Raw genomic sequence first — 15,822 nt, forward strand, 5'->3', positions numbered from 1 at the left:
GCTGAGCAAGAAATGAAACACAGGCCACCTTCCGAACACGTTGCCACGAACAAACAGCCTTGCCTGAGAAGCGACATTTTTCAAACTGGAGGGGGGGGGGGGAAGTAACGGGAGAAATGGACACCTGTTCTCTTCACTCGATCCTCCAAGTGGGGCGTTTGCAGTGAAAGCCACACGCCCACCGAGAATACCTGAACTGAGGATATTCCCGTTTAGTGCCGACACGGAAACAGACACCACGTCCTCTGGTACATTTTAAATAAGCTCCAGCAGTCCCTTAGGCAAATATTTGTTTCTTCCCCATTTTTTTTTTTTTTTTTTTTTTTTTTACTTTAAACGTATATTTCTCCTGCCAGAGAGGAACACAGTTCATGGGTCTCTTGTTACAGAAATGGTAAGACGCTGGGAGATGCGGTAGTTCATTTTATTCTCATAACCCCGGGGCAGGTACGCAATTATTCCCATTTCGCAGAATACACACCACAGGCTCAGAGATGGGAGGCAGCTTCGCTGGGGTCACCCAGTAAACAAGACTGGATTCGCACCCGGAGCAGACTCTCCCCCAAGGCTTCCCTTCCCCTGATGTGATAACACCTCCCCCCACCCCACCCCACCCCACCCCCACCCCCAGAAAGGAAGAGAAGTTTTGATGCCTAAGCTAGTGCTGGAACTCAGGTAAATAAACATCCCACTCCTTACTGCTGAACTGCAGCCCATTCATTATATGAATATACCACATTTCATCCATTCCCCAATTGATGGACAGATGGGCTGCTTCCACGCTTTTACTAGTATGAATATGCTGCGGTGATCACGTATGCATCTTTATGGAAACATGTTTTCATCTCCTTGGGTATACAGCTGGGGGTAGAGGTGTTGGGGGGAGCAGGCAAATTGCAGTTTAAGAAACTGCTGAATTATTTTATTTCTTAATTTTTTTAACGTTTTTTTTTTTGAGAGAGAGAGAGACAGAGTATAAGTGGGGGAGGGACAGAGAGAGAGGGAGACGCAGAATCCGAAGCAGGCTCCAGGCTCCGAGCTGTCAGCACAGAGCCCGACGCGGGGCTCGAACCCACGAACCGTGAGATCGTGTGCCCTGAGCCGAAGTCGGACGCCTAACCCACTGAGCCACCCGGGCACCCCTCTTTTTTTTTTAATTGCATCCATTCTACTGGGAATGAAGCAGTGTCTAGTTATAATTTTTATTTGTGGTTCCCCGATGATCAGTGAGGTTGGACACCTCTTCAGATGTTTATCTGTCATTTAAGTATAGTTTCCCTTTTTGAAGTACTCTTTGCCCCTTTTAATTATTTTTCTTCTTGCCTCGTGGTTGTTTTTGTAATCTGAATGAAAGCGGTTCATGATAACACGTATTGAAACGATCTCCTCCCGATCTGTACTGTGCCTTGTCTCTCTTTTCTTGGTGCCTTTGGATGAACGAAATTTATTCCTCAAAAGTTCAGTGTACCACCTTCTCCGAATAGTGCATGTATATGACTGGTGTATCTGTGTCTTCTCACTCCGAGAAGACACAAATCTTCTTGGGTGTCATCTGCCCCAAGATCATGAAAATACTGCTCTGTGTTACCTAAGCAATTCACTGGTCTCCTTTCTAACATCCACATCTATGGTCCACCTTGAATTAATCACTATGGATACATGGATGGCAGGATGCAAGGATCACTGTTCCTGTTTTACAGACGCCCACCTACCTCAACACTGTTAATGGAAAGACCACCCTTTCCTTACTGGACTGTGATGTTACCTGTTTCCTAAACCAGGTGACCACACGTGCATAGGGCCGCCTGGGGACTCTCCTGTTCAGGGATTCATCCACGTTTCCTTCAGCCGGTCTTAAGAGTAAGCTTTGTTACATGGTAGTGTGAGGTTTCCTGGGCTTTTTTGTCTTCAAAATTGTGACTCCGGGTCCTTTAAATTTTTATATCAAATTTAGAATCCACTTGCTAATGTGTACCAAAAAAAAAAACAAAAACAAAACAACAAACCCTGCTGAGGTTGTGATAGGGATTGCCCTAAATCTATAGATCATTCATGGAAGTACTGATACTTATATCATGAAAATGGCTTCTCCCTACATTTATTTTGGTCTCCTTTATTTTTCCTCAGCAGTGTTTGGAAGCTTTCAGTGTGTTGCAGCTTACACAACGTTCATCAGACTTTATTCGTAGGTCTTGGTACTCTATTATAAATGGTCTTTTGTAAAGCTCCATTTTCCCATTACACATTGCTAATATATAGAAACACAGTTTTATTTTGCATATTTACTTTCTATTGAGAGGCTTCGATAAATTCACTTACTAATTCTAATAGTTTGTAGCGTCTCTTGGATTTTCTACATCACAATCACAGCATCTGCAAATAACGGCCGTTCCCCCCCTTTTTTTCCCAATCTTTAAAACTTTTCTTTTTATTGTCTTTCAGATTTGAGGTCCTAGCCAGTGCAATGTTGAACAGAAGTGGTGATAATGGATACCTTGTTCTGTCCTTGAATTCACTGGGAAATGTTCGATACCACCATACGTTAGATTTTTTTGTTTTTTGTTTCCTTTATTTTATTTTTTTATTTAAAAAAAATTTTTTTAACGTTTATTTTTGAGACAGAGAGAGACAGAGCATGAACAGGGGGAGGGTCAGAGAGAGAGAGAGACACAGAATCTGGAACAGGCTCCAGGCTCTGAGCTGTCAGCACAGAGCCCGACGTGGGGCTCAAACTCACAGATCGCGCGATCACAACCTGAGCTGAAGTCGGACGCTCAACCAACTGAGACACCCAAGCGCCCCTGTAGATTTTTTTGTAGAACCCTTTACCAGATTCAGAAAATTCTATTCTATTCCTCGTTTGCTGAGAGTTTATACTGTGACGTTGAATTTTACTAAATGCTTTTACTGTATCTGTTAAGATGATCATATGGCTTTTTTTCTCCTTTATTCTATTACTAGCTGAATTATATTCAGATTTTTTAATATTAAACCAACCTTTGTGTTCCTAGAACAAACCCAACTTGGTTATAGTTTATTAACCCTTCTGTATATTGCTGGATTTTATTTGTTAATGTTTTATTTAGTACTCCTGTGTCTATGTTTATAAAATATTATTTAATTTTTTTCTTTTATTGTATATCACTGGTTTGGGGGTCAGTTATGCTGGCTTCATGAAATGAATTAGAATATGTTCCCTTTTTCTCTTTTCTGAAAGAGTCTGTGTAATTAGTTTTATTTCTTCATTAAATACTTAAAGAATTTACCTGTGAAGTCTCTGGGCTTGGACTTTTCATTGAGGAAAAACTATTAATTACAGATTTAACTTCTTTAACAGCTATAGGACTACTCACATTTTCTACTTCTTATAGTGTCAGTTTGGTTAAGTTGTACTTGTTCAAAAAATCTGCCCATTTCATCCAAATTTCTAGTTCACTGGCATATGCTGTTCAGAAAGTACTCATACTGTCTCTTTAATTTCTGTAGGGGCTGTAGTAGTGCCCCTTTTACATTCTGTACACTGGGGGACTTGTCTCTGTTCCTTCATCGGTATTCCTCAGGACTTATCAGTTTACCTACTTCAATTAACTTTTGATGTGTTGATTGTCCTTATTGATTAAGCCCCTCAATTCTGCTTTCTCAGAGATTAATTTGCTGTTCTTTTTCTTTGTTCTCAAGATGGAAGCTTAGATGTTTGGTTTTCAGCATTTCTTCCTTTTTGTCTAAAATCTGTTTTACTCTAAGAAGCACAATTTTTGAAAGAAATTGTGTAGGTTCCCTTGAAGAGAACAGTATGTGCAGCTGCTGAAATACCATATTTTGTCAGTGTACCTCCAGTTGGTTAACTGAATGCTGTTTAAATCTTCCACGTCTTTGTTCATCTATTGTCTATATGTTCTATTATTTGCTCAGAGTCTTATTCTCCAACTACAACTGTGGCTTTGTTTCTCCTTTTACTTTTGATGCTTTTCTTTTGCACATTTGGAAGTTTTGTTATTAAGTGCTATTACAAATGGACGCCTTTATTATTAAGAAGGATCCCCAGAGCGCCTGGGTGCCTTAGTTGGTTAAGCTTCTGACTCTTGGTTTCAGCTCAGGACACCATCTCGGTTTTGTGAGCTCGAGCCCCATGTCGGGCTCTGCACTGGCAGCACAGAGCCTGCTTAGGATTCTTTCTTTCCCTCTCTCTCTGCCCCTCTCCCACTCACGCTGTCTCTGTGTCTCTCAAAATAAATAAACTTTAAAAAATGTTTTAATTTTTAAAAAAAGGCATCCCCTACTTGTCTGTAGTATTACTTCTTGCCTTGAGGCCTTCAACATGAATACAGAGCAGCTTTCTGGTGGTTGGTGTTTGGATGTTGCATCTATTTCCACCCTTACAACTTTCAGCCTCACTGCATCCTCATAATCAAGATATGCCTCTTGGAAACATCACTGTTGTCACTGCTGTGGACTCTACCTTGAGAAACTTAGCCTGCTCGCCTTTTCAGCCTCCTGCAGCACACAGGCTCAAAGTCTGACGGCCGTCCCGAGGGGCAGACTGGTGATGTGCCTGCTGCAGCCCCTCCCCCGTCTGGCAAGATTTGTTTCCTAAGTATGACACGACTCTCGGAGATTTCATTCTGCCTTTCCACCCCGACTCGCTGGCTTCCTGCATCACCCCAGAACTCAGGAAATATCTGGGGTGTGAACCGGCCCCCCCAGTGTGGGGGCTCCTTAGTTTCCCACTTTCCATGCGGACCATGAGAGATGGCAAAGAGCCCTGCTCACCTGTCTCAGCCCTGGTGGAGTCTCTTTGCTGGGGGGGAAGCCCCATCCCCAGCCCGCTCTCGGGATGCACAAATGTCCCACAGGGAAGAAGCTGTCAGCTGGTAACTGTCAGCTCTCCTGGGCCAGGCTCTCTCTCCTCTCTTTGAAATTTTAGCTCTTCTAGACCTCGGCCCTTCCATAGCCCTCCAGCCTTTAAAAACAGCATTGCTTGTGGGGCGCTTGGGTGGCTCAGTCGGTTAAGCATCCAACTCTTGGTTTCGGCTCAGGTTGTGATCTCACAGTTTCATGGGCTCAAGCCCCACATCGGGCTCTGCACTGACAGCACGGAGCCTGCTTGGGATCCTCTCTCCCCTTCTCTCTCTGCCCCTCCCCCGCTTGTGTCGCCTCTGTCTCTCTCAAAATAAACTTAAAAATAGATGAGATAAGATAAGATAAGATAAGATAAGATAAGATAAGATAAGATAAGATAAAGTGAGATTGCTTGCAATTTATGGCTTTCCCCAGTTGTTGCAACAGACTGGCTGGCCTGTCCCTACCTACCACATCTTACCTGGAGGTATAAGCGTGCTCCAGTTTAGCAATTAAATGAGTAAATAAATAAATAAATGCCCAGCACTTTGATAAGCTTCCACGGTCATTTTTTTTTTTACCACAACCTTGGCCGTTAACCTATTAACCCCATTTTACAGAAACCTGTGGTTCTGAGCTGTTCCAAGAAGGACCAAGGATCCCACACCCAGCGAGAAGAGTTCTACCTGCCCAACGCCCCTTTACCACCACGAGGACGGCAGGGGCGTTGCTAGAAGCCCCGTGCTAGAACCGTGCCTGACGCACGGCGGGTCCTCAAAACTCGGCGTTTACCGCACACACACACAGGAAGGAACGCATGCATGCAAGCCGGACAGGGAAGAAGGCACAGAGGAGAGGATGCGCACGGGCGGACGGGCGGGAAGAAAAGGGTGCAGGCACGCACGCCAGCCGGGAGGGGGCGCAGGCAGCACGTACCAGCCTGCGGATGTCCCGCTCGCACTCGCGCTTGATGCGGTGCACCTCGTCCTGGTGCGCCTGGTAGGCAGCGCGCAGGTCCGCCGCCTTGGTCTTGTCGGCCTGCATGCAGTTGCTGAGCGCCTCCTCGGCCTGCTTGCGCGAAGCCTTGAGCTCCAGGATTTCCTGCTGCAGCCGCTGGCGCTCGCCGTCGAAGGCCCTGCGCGCCTCGTCGCGCGCCTCGGCCAGGAGCGCCGTCTTGACCTTGTCGGCCGCGCCGTCCCGCAGCACGTTCAGCGTGGCCTGCAGCCGCTGCAGCTCGCCCTCCTTGATCTTGGCGGTGCGCGCCGCCTCCTGCTCGTGCTGCCGGATGAGCACCTCGCGCAGCGCCTGCAGCTCCTTGGTCTTCTCTTCGTGCAGCTTGGCCCTGAGCTCCGAGATGTAAGCGGTGTGCCGCCGCTGCTCCTGCTCGCGCTCCAGCTTGGCCTCCTGCAGCCGCTCGCGCAGTTTGCCCACCTGCAGCCCGAGCGACGGGGACACGGGTCAGGGTCGGAGCTGGGGGAGCCGGCCAGGCCCGGCCGCCACCTCCCCGCGCCCCGTTGTGCGGGAGGGCCCCCGAGACCCTCGCCGGGTCCCCCACCCCCACCCCAGTTCCCTCGCCTGCCACCCCTGTGGTCCTGACCCTCAGCGGCCCCACCTGCTTCTTTACTTGCTACTGTTTTCTTGGGAATTTCGCTAGAGGTGGAAAGCCACCTGCGGATGCCGGCGAGGGCAGTCAGGCCTTTGACATCCCTTCCAATTCGGGGACTGATCGGTCACAAGACACATAAGCAGATAGCGTCAGTCACCAAAGATGGGCACATGTTGACACCAGAAGTACCTTTTCAGTGCCCGTGCACTGGACCGTGGGCACAGGGAAAACAGAGCAGATGGAGGCAGAGAGGGGCAGTGGAGGGCAACCAGCCTCGCTGACCTGTCCCCTCCGCGGGCTGGGGGCTCCACGGCATCCCCCACATTAATCCCTAGGGGGTCCCAGGAGGGAGGTGACTGTGTTGCCGGGAGGCGGTGGAGGCTCAGAGATGCCTCCGAGACCTGCCTGGGGGGAGGGGCTGCCAGGGGACAGAGTCCGGCTCACCCCCAGGCCCCTGGCCCCAGAGCCATGTTCCTCAGATGCCCGGCTGCCAACCCAGCCTGAGCGCATCCGTCTAATCAGCAAAATTTAAACCATGGCTTGTAGAATGTGCCCAGGGAGTATTTGCTTAAGACGCTCCACAACGCCATATTCCCCCTTTTCAAGTATCCCACAAAAACACACACTGGGCAGGAAGCCTTTACAGTCCGTTTGCTTTCTGTATCACACCAGTCTCCAGAGGACGGGAACCAATTGTACCTCACAGAAGACACGCGCGACTTCTGCGGAAGGTGGCCAACATTTTCCCCGGCCTACGCTGTTTATGGCATGCCCACATTTTGAAATTAATGTCAGGTGAGGAGTTTTACAGTGTCCCTTGGTATGGATAAATCCTTCTGACAGCGGAGAAAGAAGCAAAAAGTAAGCCAGGCAAAGACACAAAGTCAGCATCTCCTTACATCAAACACTCGTGATCTCAGAAACAAGACGGGAGAACCTTTCAGTCCCGGGCCTCCCCCTCCCTGGGCTGGGACTGGGAGTCTTTTCCTAGTGGACTCAATGCCGGGAAGCCAGAACTTTAAACATTTAACGTGCTTGCCCCCAGCGAGGGACCGATATTTGCTTCTGGCATTGTCCTTCCCAGGAGGCAACGCTGTCCCGACTTCCCTGGTTATTGCCGACAGGGGTCAGTCGCATCCCAAGCCTGCACGGACGTGTGATTACTGAGCCCCACGATGGTGAATGGAATGTGTCAAGTCGGCAGGGCCATGGTACCAACTCATTTGGCGAGACACCCATCTGTATGTTGTGAAAGTTTTTAAAGAAGTGACTCATATTTAAGCCGGCAGACCTTGAGTAAACCAGCTGACCCTTCATAACGTGGGTGGGCCTCACCCAATCAGTCGATGGCCTCGAGTGAAAAGGCTGAGCTCCTCAACGAGAGAGGAATTTAGCCTCCAGGCTGCTTCAAGACGCAAGACTGCAACATGCCCTCTTGCTGAAATTTCCAGCAGCCTCTGCTCTGCAAAGTTCAGATTTGCCAGCCTCTGTAACCATGTGAGCCAACTTCTTAAAAAAAAATGTGTCTCCCTCCCACTCCCCACCCCTACACACACACACACACACACACACACACACACACACACAATTTCCTATTGATTCCATGCTTCTCTGAGGAACCCTGACTGTGAAACAGGGACATCAGCAGCTGCCCAGGAGGACTTGGGAGGAGGAAAACCCAAAGCACTGAGTGGATAAAGGGAAGTTTGCTCACAGGTGAAAAAGAAGGAAGGGGTGCGGAGGGGAGCAGAGGCGTGCGCAGGGCAGCCTGGGGGAGGTCGGGCCTGCTGAGACAGGTGTCTAGGGCAGGGACGCGGATGGAAGATGGGGTCGAGGGGGAAGGCCCTGCCGGGTCACAGAGGAGCCGAGGGCCGAGCCCAGGTGCCACGACCCGAGCAGAGCAGAGCGAGGCTGTGTTGGCCCGGGCTGTGCACAGAGCACCTGCTCCCGACTCCTTAGCGCTGAGCAGGTCTAAAGCGTGCCAGCACTCTGCCCTCCAGCTGCCTCCAAGCCACTCCCAAGTCTGGCAGCACAGCAGCACGGACGAGCACCTGGCTGCAGGTAAGACAGGAGCAAAATGACAGGGAGGGACCGCGCCCTGGAGGAGGAGGGAGGGGCCGGTGCAGAAAAGCCTCAGAGCCAGCACCACCTGCCACGGCAGCCGGAATGGCGAAGCCGGCCTCCCCCCGTCTCTGTCCCCTTCCGCCCTGCCCTTCGTCCGATCCGTCAGGGCTGGCTCCCCATTTCCAGGCCTGGCCACTTCGTCCACTCCCTGCAGCCACCCTGGTCCCACCGCCCGACCGCGGCAGCCGTCTCCTAACCGTAATCTCCCTGCTTTGCCCCTGCCCACCGCGGGGCTGGCCAGCAAGGCAGGGACTTCGCCCCACGGGCCTTGGCGCCCCTGACTGGCGACCGGGGTGCTCACGGGACCGTGGGAGCACCGGCAAAAGCCTTAAAAAAGAGCCGGCTCCAAATGGCCTCTGCGAAGCCTGCTCGGGCCCCCATGCCCCTGTGCCATTCCGCACAGCACGGAACAACGGTACAGGCTGTTCAGTGAATGAATGAATCCACAGAGACATTTACCACGTCCCCTCATCCGCCCCTGCTCAACGGCGATCCTCTGGGAAAACAATTCTTCGACTGGGGCATCGACAACAGTTTTATGAGATCATATAAAAATACCGTTTAAATGCGACTGTAAACTTTATATTTATGTTTCTCCTACCAGCCAGTAAGCCCCGTGTGGAATTCTCTGAGGACAGGAGCTCCCCCAGCAGCGACACGGGGAAAGCCCTCCCGAGGGGCCACGTGGATGGCCAGGCTGAGAACACAGGCAGCCGGGCGTGTCCAGCAGGGAGGCGGCCAGGTGACGGGGAAGGCCTGGCTCCCAGCCCAGTGCCACCACCTACACCTGTGTGGACCTGCTGTGGGATGGGCTGAGGTGTGTCCCCAAAATTCTCATGTGGAAGTCCCAACCCCCGGGACCTCAGAATGTGACTATAATTGGAGAGAGAATCTTAGAAGATGTGAAATCTTAAAAAGAAGTTAAATGAGGTCATGTAGGTGGGCCCTGGCCTGTTATGACCGGTATCCTTATCAGGACACAGGCACACAGGGGGACGGCCATGTGAGGACATGGGGAGAAGATGGCCAGCCATCTACAGGCCAAGGAGTGAGGCCTCTGGAGAAACCCACCTGCCCACACCTTGACCCATGACTGCCAACCTCCGGAAGAAGTTCTTTGGAATTTTTAAGCCACCCAGTCCGTGGTGCTTCGTTACGGTGGCCCCAGCAAGCTAACGCACCTGGGCAAAGTCACCTCTCCTCTCTGACCTGTAAACTGGAGAAAGCCGCCCCTGACCTCGCAGGTCACTGCCAGGGTCAGGAGGCCCTCCGAGGCATCTGCTGTGACCTGCACAGTAGACACATAATAAATGTCAGCCAACTGCCGTGTGACCGCGTGTGGCGGGCAGCACGTGTGTGTGACTGTCTCATCCAGTCTGCCGACAACCCAGGGGAGCGGGCACATCAGAGGACCCCACGTAACAAATGTGAAAATGGAGGCATGGGCAGTTACATGGCTTTGCCCCCAGACCTCAAGGCGAATTAGGTGGTGGAGCCCTGGCAGAATGACCTTGGCCGTGCGGCTTCCCGGCAACCACAGCCGCCGTCGCTGCTTCTGGGTGGGACGTGCCAGCCCCAAGGGATCCCAGCAGGTGAATCCCGCCCGAGCTGCACAAAGTGTGGCCAGCCCGGCACCTCGGGCAGCCGTGCCGGTGACGGCCGCGGGCCTGGAATGCTGAGTGTCTGTGGATGGGAAGGGGCACACCTGTCCCCAAGCTCCAGGAGCCCAGCCTTCATCCGCCAGGCCCTGGACTCTGCCTCTGCTCTCCATGTCGCTGTCCCGAGCCAGGGGCCGAGTCGGGGCCCAGGCCCCAGCTCCACTCCCCACCTGGGGGCTGGACCCCAACCAGCACCCCCACCGCTGCTGCCGAGGCCCAGCTCTCAATAAGACAGGACACCTGCAGCCATACCCCGGCTGTCCCCTCCCGGGGCCCCCGGTGCTGGAAGACATACCAACTGCAGACATGGGTATAACCTCCCCCATCCTACCCAGAACAGCCCAGACCCTCGGCCACTCAGGCTACCCGGGAGCAAGCTCCCATCCCCCCTTCTCTTCTCCCACGGACACCACAGAGCCCGAGCCCGCTCTGCCCTCAAACCGCCCGAGCGAGAACACCGATGGGCTTTTTGTTGTATCCGTGACGCTGCATCTTTAGGACACTGAACTGGCCGGTTATGATGACGCTGCGTTGCAGACGGGGAAAAAACAGGTTCTTCCTGGAGACTTTATGTCACCTGTCCGAGGGCACGGAGCCAGTCAGGGGCCAAGCGGAAGTTTAAAGCCAGGTCTGTGTGGTGAGAAAGCCCGCGCTCCTCCATCGTGACAGGGTGCCTGTCACAGCCGCGCTCTAACTGGATGCGCACGGCCGGCCTGGCACCCACCTGGTGATGGTGCTGAGCGGCCCCAAAGCTCAGTCTCGTCCCACCAGAGCTCCGGTGCCCCGTCACAGAGCCAGACCCTGCTGCAAACTCTTTAATACCCTCGCCTCCTAACTCCCAACCACAGGCCCCTCGGGTGGTACCGCCATGACCCCGTCTCGCAGGCGAGGGAGATTACCGCGCGGACAGTAACGTAGCTGGCCCGAGGTCACAGAGAGACGCGACGGGGCCAGGAGTGGAATCCCGGTGGTACCGCCACTGACGTTATACCCGTTTTAACAAGGGACAAGCTGAGGCTCAGAGGTCGAGTGCCCGTCCCCAGCCCCAGCCCGGGAACACACCCTCCACTCAGAGCGGAGGGGAGTATCGTCCACCAGGGCGAGCGCCCCGTCCGCGGAGCTGGGAGGCCCGCACCCCTCCCACCTTGCTCTTTTCCTGCTGGAACTCGATCTGGATGCTAGTGAGCTTGGCCCGCAGCTCCTCGTTAGCCATTTGCACGGCATCAGTCTCCATCTCGGGCCTCTCGCCCTTGCTCCGGCCCTTCTTAGACATGCTTGCTCTTGGCTTGAGACGCGGAGATCCCGCGGTTCACACCCACCAGCCAGCAGGCGCCGCTCCGGGCTCCGCCGTGCTAACCAGTTTTGCGGGGCTCGGCTTGTCCTCCGTGTAAACCACCATCACTTGGGACCCTGGGAAGAGGGAAACGGGGTTAGCGGAGAGAGAGAGACTGGCTGGCGTCCCTGCCTGGCCACTCAAATGGCAACCCGCGTTTGCCGGGGCCTCCCCGCCTGGGCCGGGCACCTGCTCATCGCCAGGTGGCCCTGCCATTCCCAACACTGACCCAGCGCTTCTCAGACTGGCGGCCACAGAAGCTTGTTAAGGCCGAGAGTCCTGGGCCCTCCCCCCCCGAGACTCTGATTTGCATTTCTCACAAGCTCCCAGGTGATGCTCCCAGGCGACCACACCTTGAGTAGTTTGGATGTACTACTGTCCTTATCAAGAGGAGACCACATCACCGGAGCAACCCGTAGGCCACCGGCTGCAAACGTCAGTGAGCCTCAGTTGCCCGGGGCGCGCGTTTCAAAAGGCAGGTCCCTGGGGAGCCCAGAGCTCGGGGCACAAGGAGGCGCGTGGTGGGACCAAGGACACTGGATGTTCCGTCCACACTCCCAGGTGACTCGGGAAGAGGATCTGAGGACCGCACCCTGAAAAATGGGCCGTTATAAAGATCAGTGGCTCCCCTATGCCGTCCCCGGCCTAGCGCAGCACTGGTCACTCACACTGCTAGCTCTGTGCCCCGTGGAGGTGACGGCGGTCCCTCCAGGCCTCTGTGCCCGCCTGGCCAGGCCGGAGCTGGTTTCCTGGTCCGCGGGGGCGCCATGATGAGCTAACTGCCCCTCCAGCACCCATATTTCTCCAGGGGAGGCCCGGGCCTTCAATTTGGTGGAGGTGCCCTCCCAGCCACAGGGTGACAAAGCTTTAAGATAGGGTCTAGACTGACAGCTAATGGCACCTGCGTCCAGGTGACTCCTGTCACCTTTCACTAATCGCCACAACTGCCGTACGAGGTAGGTGATGTGGCCCCGTGTCACAGATGAGAAAACTGAGGCACAAAGAGGCCGAGTGCTAGCAACAGTCACACGGCCAAGACGAGAAAACAGCATTATCCTGGTCAAGGCCCACAGCTGGACTGGCCGTGGTGAGTCTGGACCCCCCAGCCCCCCAGCCCCCAGCACTGTGCTAGCCTAACCCCATGCGGCACTGCCCCTGACAGCATGACTCTGCTCCCTGGTCCGCTTGCTCTGCCTCATTGTTTCCCACGTGACAAACCACGCAGGCTCCAAACAAGCAGGGCCTGGGTCTGTTTTGCTTCTCACTGTATCCCCTGGGCCTGGAATCAGAGCTCAGCATGCAGGAGGCCCTCCAGAAGTATGCGTTGAACGAGTGAGCGAATGAACGAGTGAGCGAACGAATGAATGAGTGAGGCCCTATGATGCATCAAGTCCTGTGCTAGGAGCTGGGGAGCGTGTGGCCCTCGCAGCACCTGGAGAGGTAGGCACAGATGTGAGGGCCATCCTAGAGATGACAGAAGATCGAGGCACAGAGAGGTGCAGTAAGCTACTCCTAAGCCACAGAGCTAGCACCGGGGTTAGAGCGCCTTGGGAGAGCATGCACAGCGAGAAGAGAACCTTCCAGCACGCAGGAATGCCAGCCTCCGCAGGTGGAGCCGGAGAGACGAAGCCAGCAAGGGAGGCCATCAACAAGAAGCCTGGAGCTAGAAGCGGCAGATGCTCAGTGTTTGTGAGCTGAGGCCGAGCATGACCTGATAGGCCTGGGGGCGCTGGAATGTCTAGCCATTTGGGAAGGCAGAGGTGGAGGCCGACCACAGCCCTGCTGAGCAGGAGGGAGCTGTTTTCTCAACATGCCATGAAGGATTATCCAGGCACAATCAGCATCCCCACGGATTGATTCCAGAAAGGTCCGTTCTGTCTTCAGAGAAGTATGAACTCCCTTTGCTCTCATGTGACTTATTAGAGCATAATCCACAATTCATTCCTCGCTGCCCTGACCTGCCTGCCTTTATCGGCACAGAAGCTCTCGGAAGTCGCCCCGCCCCTGAAGAGTGAGCAGGGAGCACTCTCCAGATCCATCACCCAGAGGGAGGACTCTTCTCCTGTCCATTCCATCCTGTGGCCCAACGACACCACCTCTAGGAACACGCCGTAAGGACTAACCAGAGATACGGCCTCTGTAGAAACACAGCTCTCCTTCCCAACAATCCGACGCTCAGCCCAAGGGACGGTTGAGTAATGACACCAAACCACAGGGAGAAAGATGAACGAGTGAAAAGACAGAGTCAAAGAACAAATACAATTTGTGATCTCAGTTTTCAGAAATATATATACTTGGAGCGCCTGAGTGGCTCAATGGGTTGAGCGTCTGACTTCGGCTCAGGTCAAGATCTCACCGTTCGTGAGTTCGAGCCCCGCGTCGGGCTCTGTGCCGACAGCTCGGAGCCTGGAGCCTGCTTTGGATTCTGCGTCTCGTTCTCTCTCTGCCCCTCCCCCACTTGTGCTCTGTCTCTCTCTCAAAAATAAATAAAAATGTAAAAAAAATTTTTTTAATTAAAAAAAAAAAATATATATATATATATGTATGTACTTATTCATTTTTTCCATTTGGTCACAATTATTTTTTGAGCCCCTGCTGGGCTCCAGGCTCAGTACCCTGGGGACGCAGTGGTGAGGAACAGACAGCCAGGCGTCCCAAATGTTAGCAGCGACTGCCCGAGTGACAGCTGATATTTACCTTCTTCTTTACGCTCTTCCAGATAAATCAAATTTTCTATTTCTATTACTGCTTTACAGGAAAAAAAAAATGATGCCTTTTTTTTTTTTAAAAAAAAGAAAGCAAGTTTCAGAGAACCATCTGGATCTAGCTGGGAAAGAGAGAAGACAGAAGCCAAAGGAAAAGCAAATGGGCCCTGTCCCCAGACCACTGCAGCGACACCTGCTCTTGAGGCTGATGGACTCTCCAGGAGCAACTCCACCCGCGTCCCTAAGGGCCGCCTGGAAGGGAAGGACCCGCCTGGGAAGAGAGGACCCGAGCCGCACCCCCCAGGACACAGCTGACTGTTCTGTAGGATGGCCTTGTCACCCACAGTAAGTGTGTCCTCTCAGCTCACGCTTTCCTGGCTGGATGGTTCTGGGGAAGTCACTGAACTTTTCTAAGACTCAGTGTCCTCATCTGTTAAATGGGCCCCACGGCACTAAACCTCATGGGGGGGTGTGGGAATTGCTCAGATCTGTATCTGTGCTCAGCAGGACACTCAGCCCAATGAAGACACTCACCAAACAAAAGAAATATGAATCGATTAGGAGGAGCGATGCCAGCCTCCCAGTAGCCTCTGTGAAGGTCAAGATAACAGGTGCTAAGATTAGGCACCACTGGAAGCCACCACGTCAAGGTGCAGCCCAGCCAGTGTCACAGTTTCTCAGCGGCCCTAGTATATGTCCTAAAGGCCCCTTTCCCTCCCCAGCAGCCCCTCCCAAGGTCCCTGAAGATGCCAGAGAGGACAGGGTAGCAGATGAGGCATCTGGGCCTCAGGCAGGTCAAGCACCTGCCCAAGGCGGCACAGCACGCCGGATGCAGGCAGTGAAACGGGCCCACTCCTCGTGAGGCCCTGGGATAGCACCCCAGCTGAGCCACAAGGGGAGGGCGGGAGAAGAAGCCCCAGCCCGTGGGGGGACAGTACACCAGGAGCACCTGGGGGACCGTGAGAACAGAGCCTGGTGAAGTCTCGGGGCCAGTCCCCAGATGCCAACTTGTATCAGCCCCCCTGGCCAGCTGGACCCCAACACCTCCTAGTCTCCCAGCCAGGCGTTCGGGGCCCCAAGAGCAGAAAGGCCAAAGAAGAGACAGACCAGACCCCCAGAAGGGAGGCCGTGTGTGGGGACGGCCCCATTGTCACCCCAGCCACCCCTGGAAAGGTGCGTGCACACCAGCGTCTCAGGAGAGCCTCAGCACCTGTTCTCTGCTTCACGGATGAGAAAATGGAGATCGGCATCTGCAATCAGAGGGCTGTTGACTCTCCTGCTGCTGAGCGCCAGTAAGGTCAGAGAGGCCAGAGCAAGCCGCCTGTAGCCCGGGCCCCACGGCCCCTGCATCCCATCACACACCCCAGAAGCTCAGAGCCGGCGGGTCCTGGAAATGACAACAGAACAGCCACCTGCCCACTGGGCCACCTCAGGCCACCTCCTGACGGTTCCCAGGACTCACCTTGGGCCACGCCTCCTCCAAGCCCCTGTTGGGCCCACAGGCAAGGTCAGGGGGTCCTTGTAGCCCATGTTGCACTGGATGATTCTAGGCGTCTT

At 53.6% G+C, this 15,822-nt stretch overlaps 1 protein-coding gene across 6 annotated transcripts in view; it reads right to left on the reverse strand.

Annotated features, from left to right (window-relative positions):
* The window catches only part of JAKMIP1 (janus kinase and microtubule interacting protein 1), a 141,813-nt gene that overhangs the window by 68,314 nt on the left and 57,677 nt on the right, over positions 1-15,822 (reverse strand). For 5 of the 6 annotated variants that reach the window (XM_043573008.1, XM_043573006.1, XM_043573009.1 and 2 more), the window contains 2 exons: positions 11,372-11,637; positions 5,776-6,270 (listed from right to left, as the gene is read on the reverse strand). In XM_043573008.1, coding sequence (XP_043428943.1) covers positions 5,776-6,270; positions 11,372-11,500 — 624 coding nt within the window. In that variant the 5' untranslated portion in view covers positions 11,501-11,637. The remainder of the gene's footprint in view (positions 1-5,775; positions 6,271-11,371; positions 11,638-15,822) is intronic. The other variant, XM_043573012.1, reaches the window with a different exon arrangement.

This window comes from Prionailurus bengalensis, chromosome B1 (genome assembly GCF_016509475.1).
Source record: "Prionailurus bengalensis isolate Pbe53 chromosome B1, Fcat_Pben_1.1_paternal_pri, whole genome shotgun sequence".
In the NCBI taxonomy this organism is placed as follows: domain Eukaryota; kingdom Metazoa; phylum Chordata; class Mammalia; order Carnivora; family Felidae; genus Prionailurus; species Prionailurus bengalensis.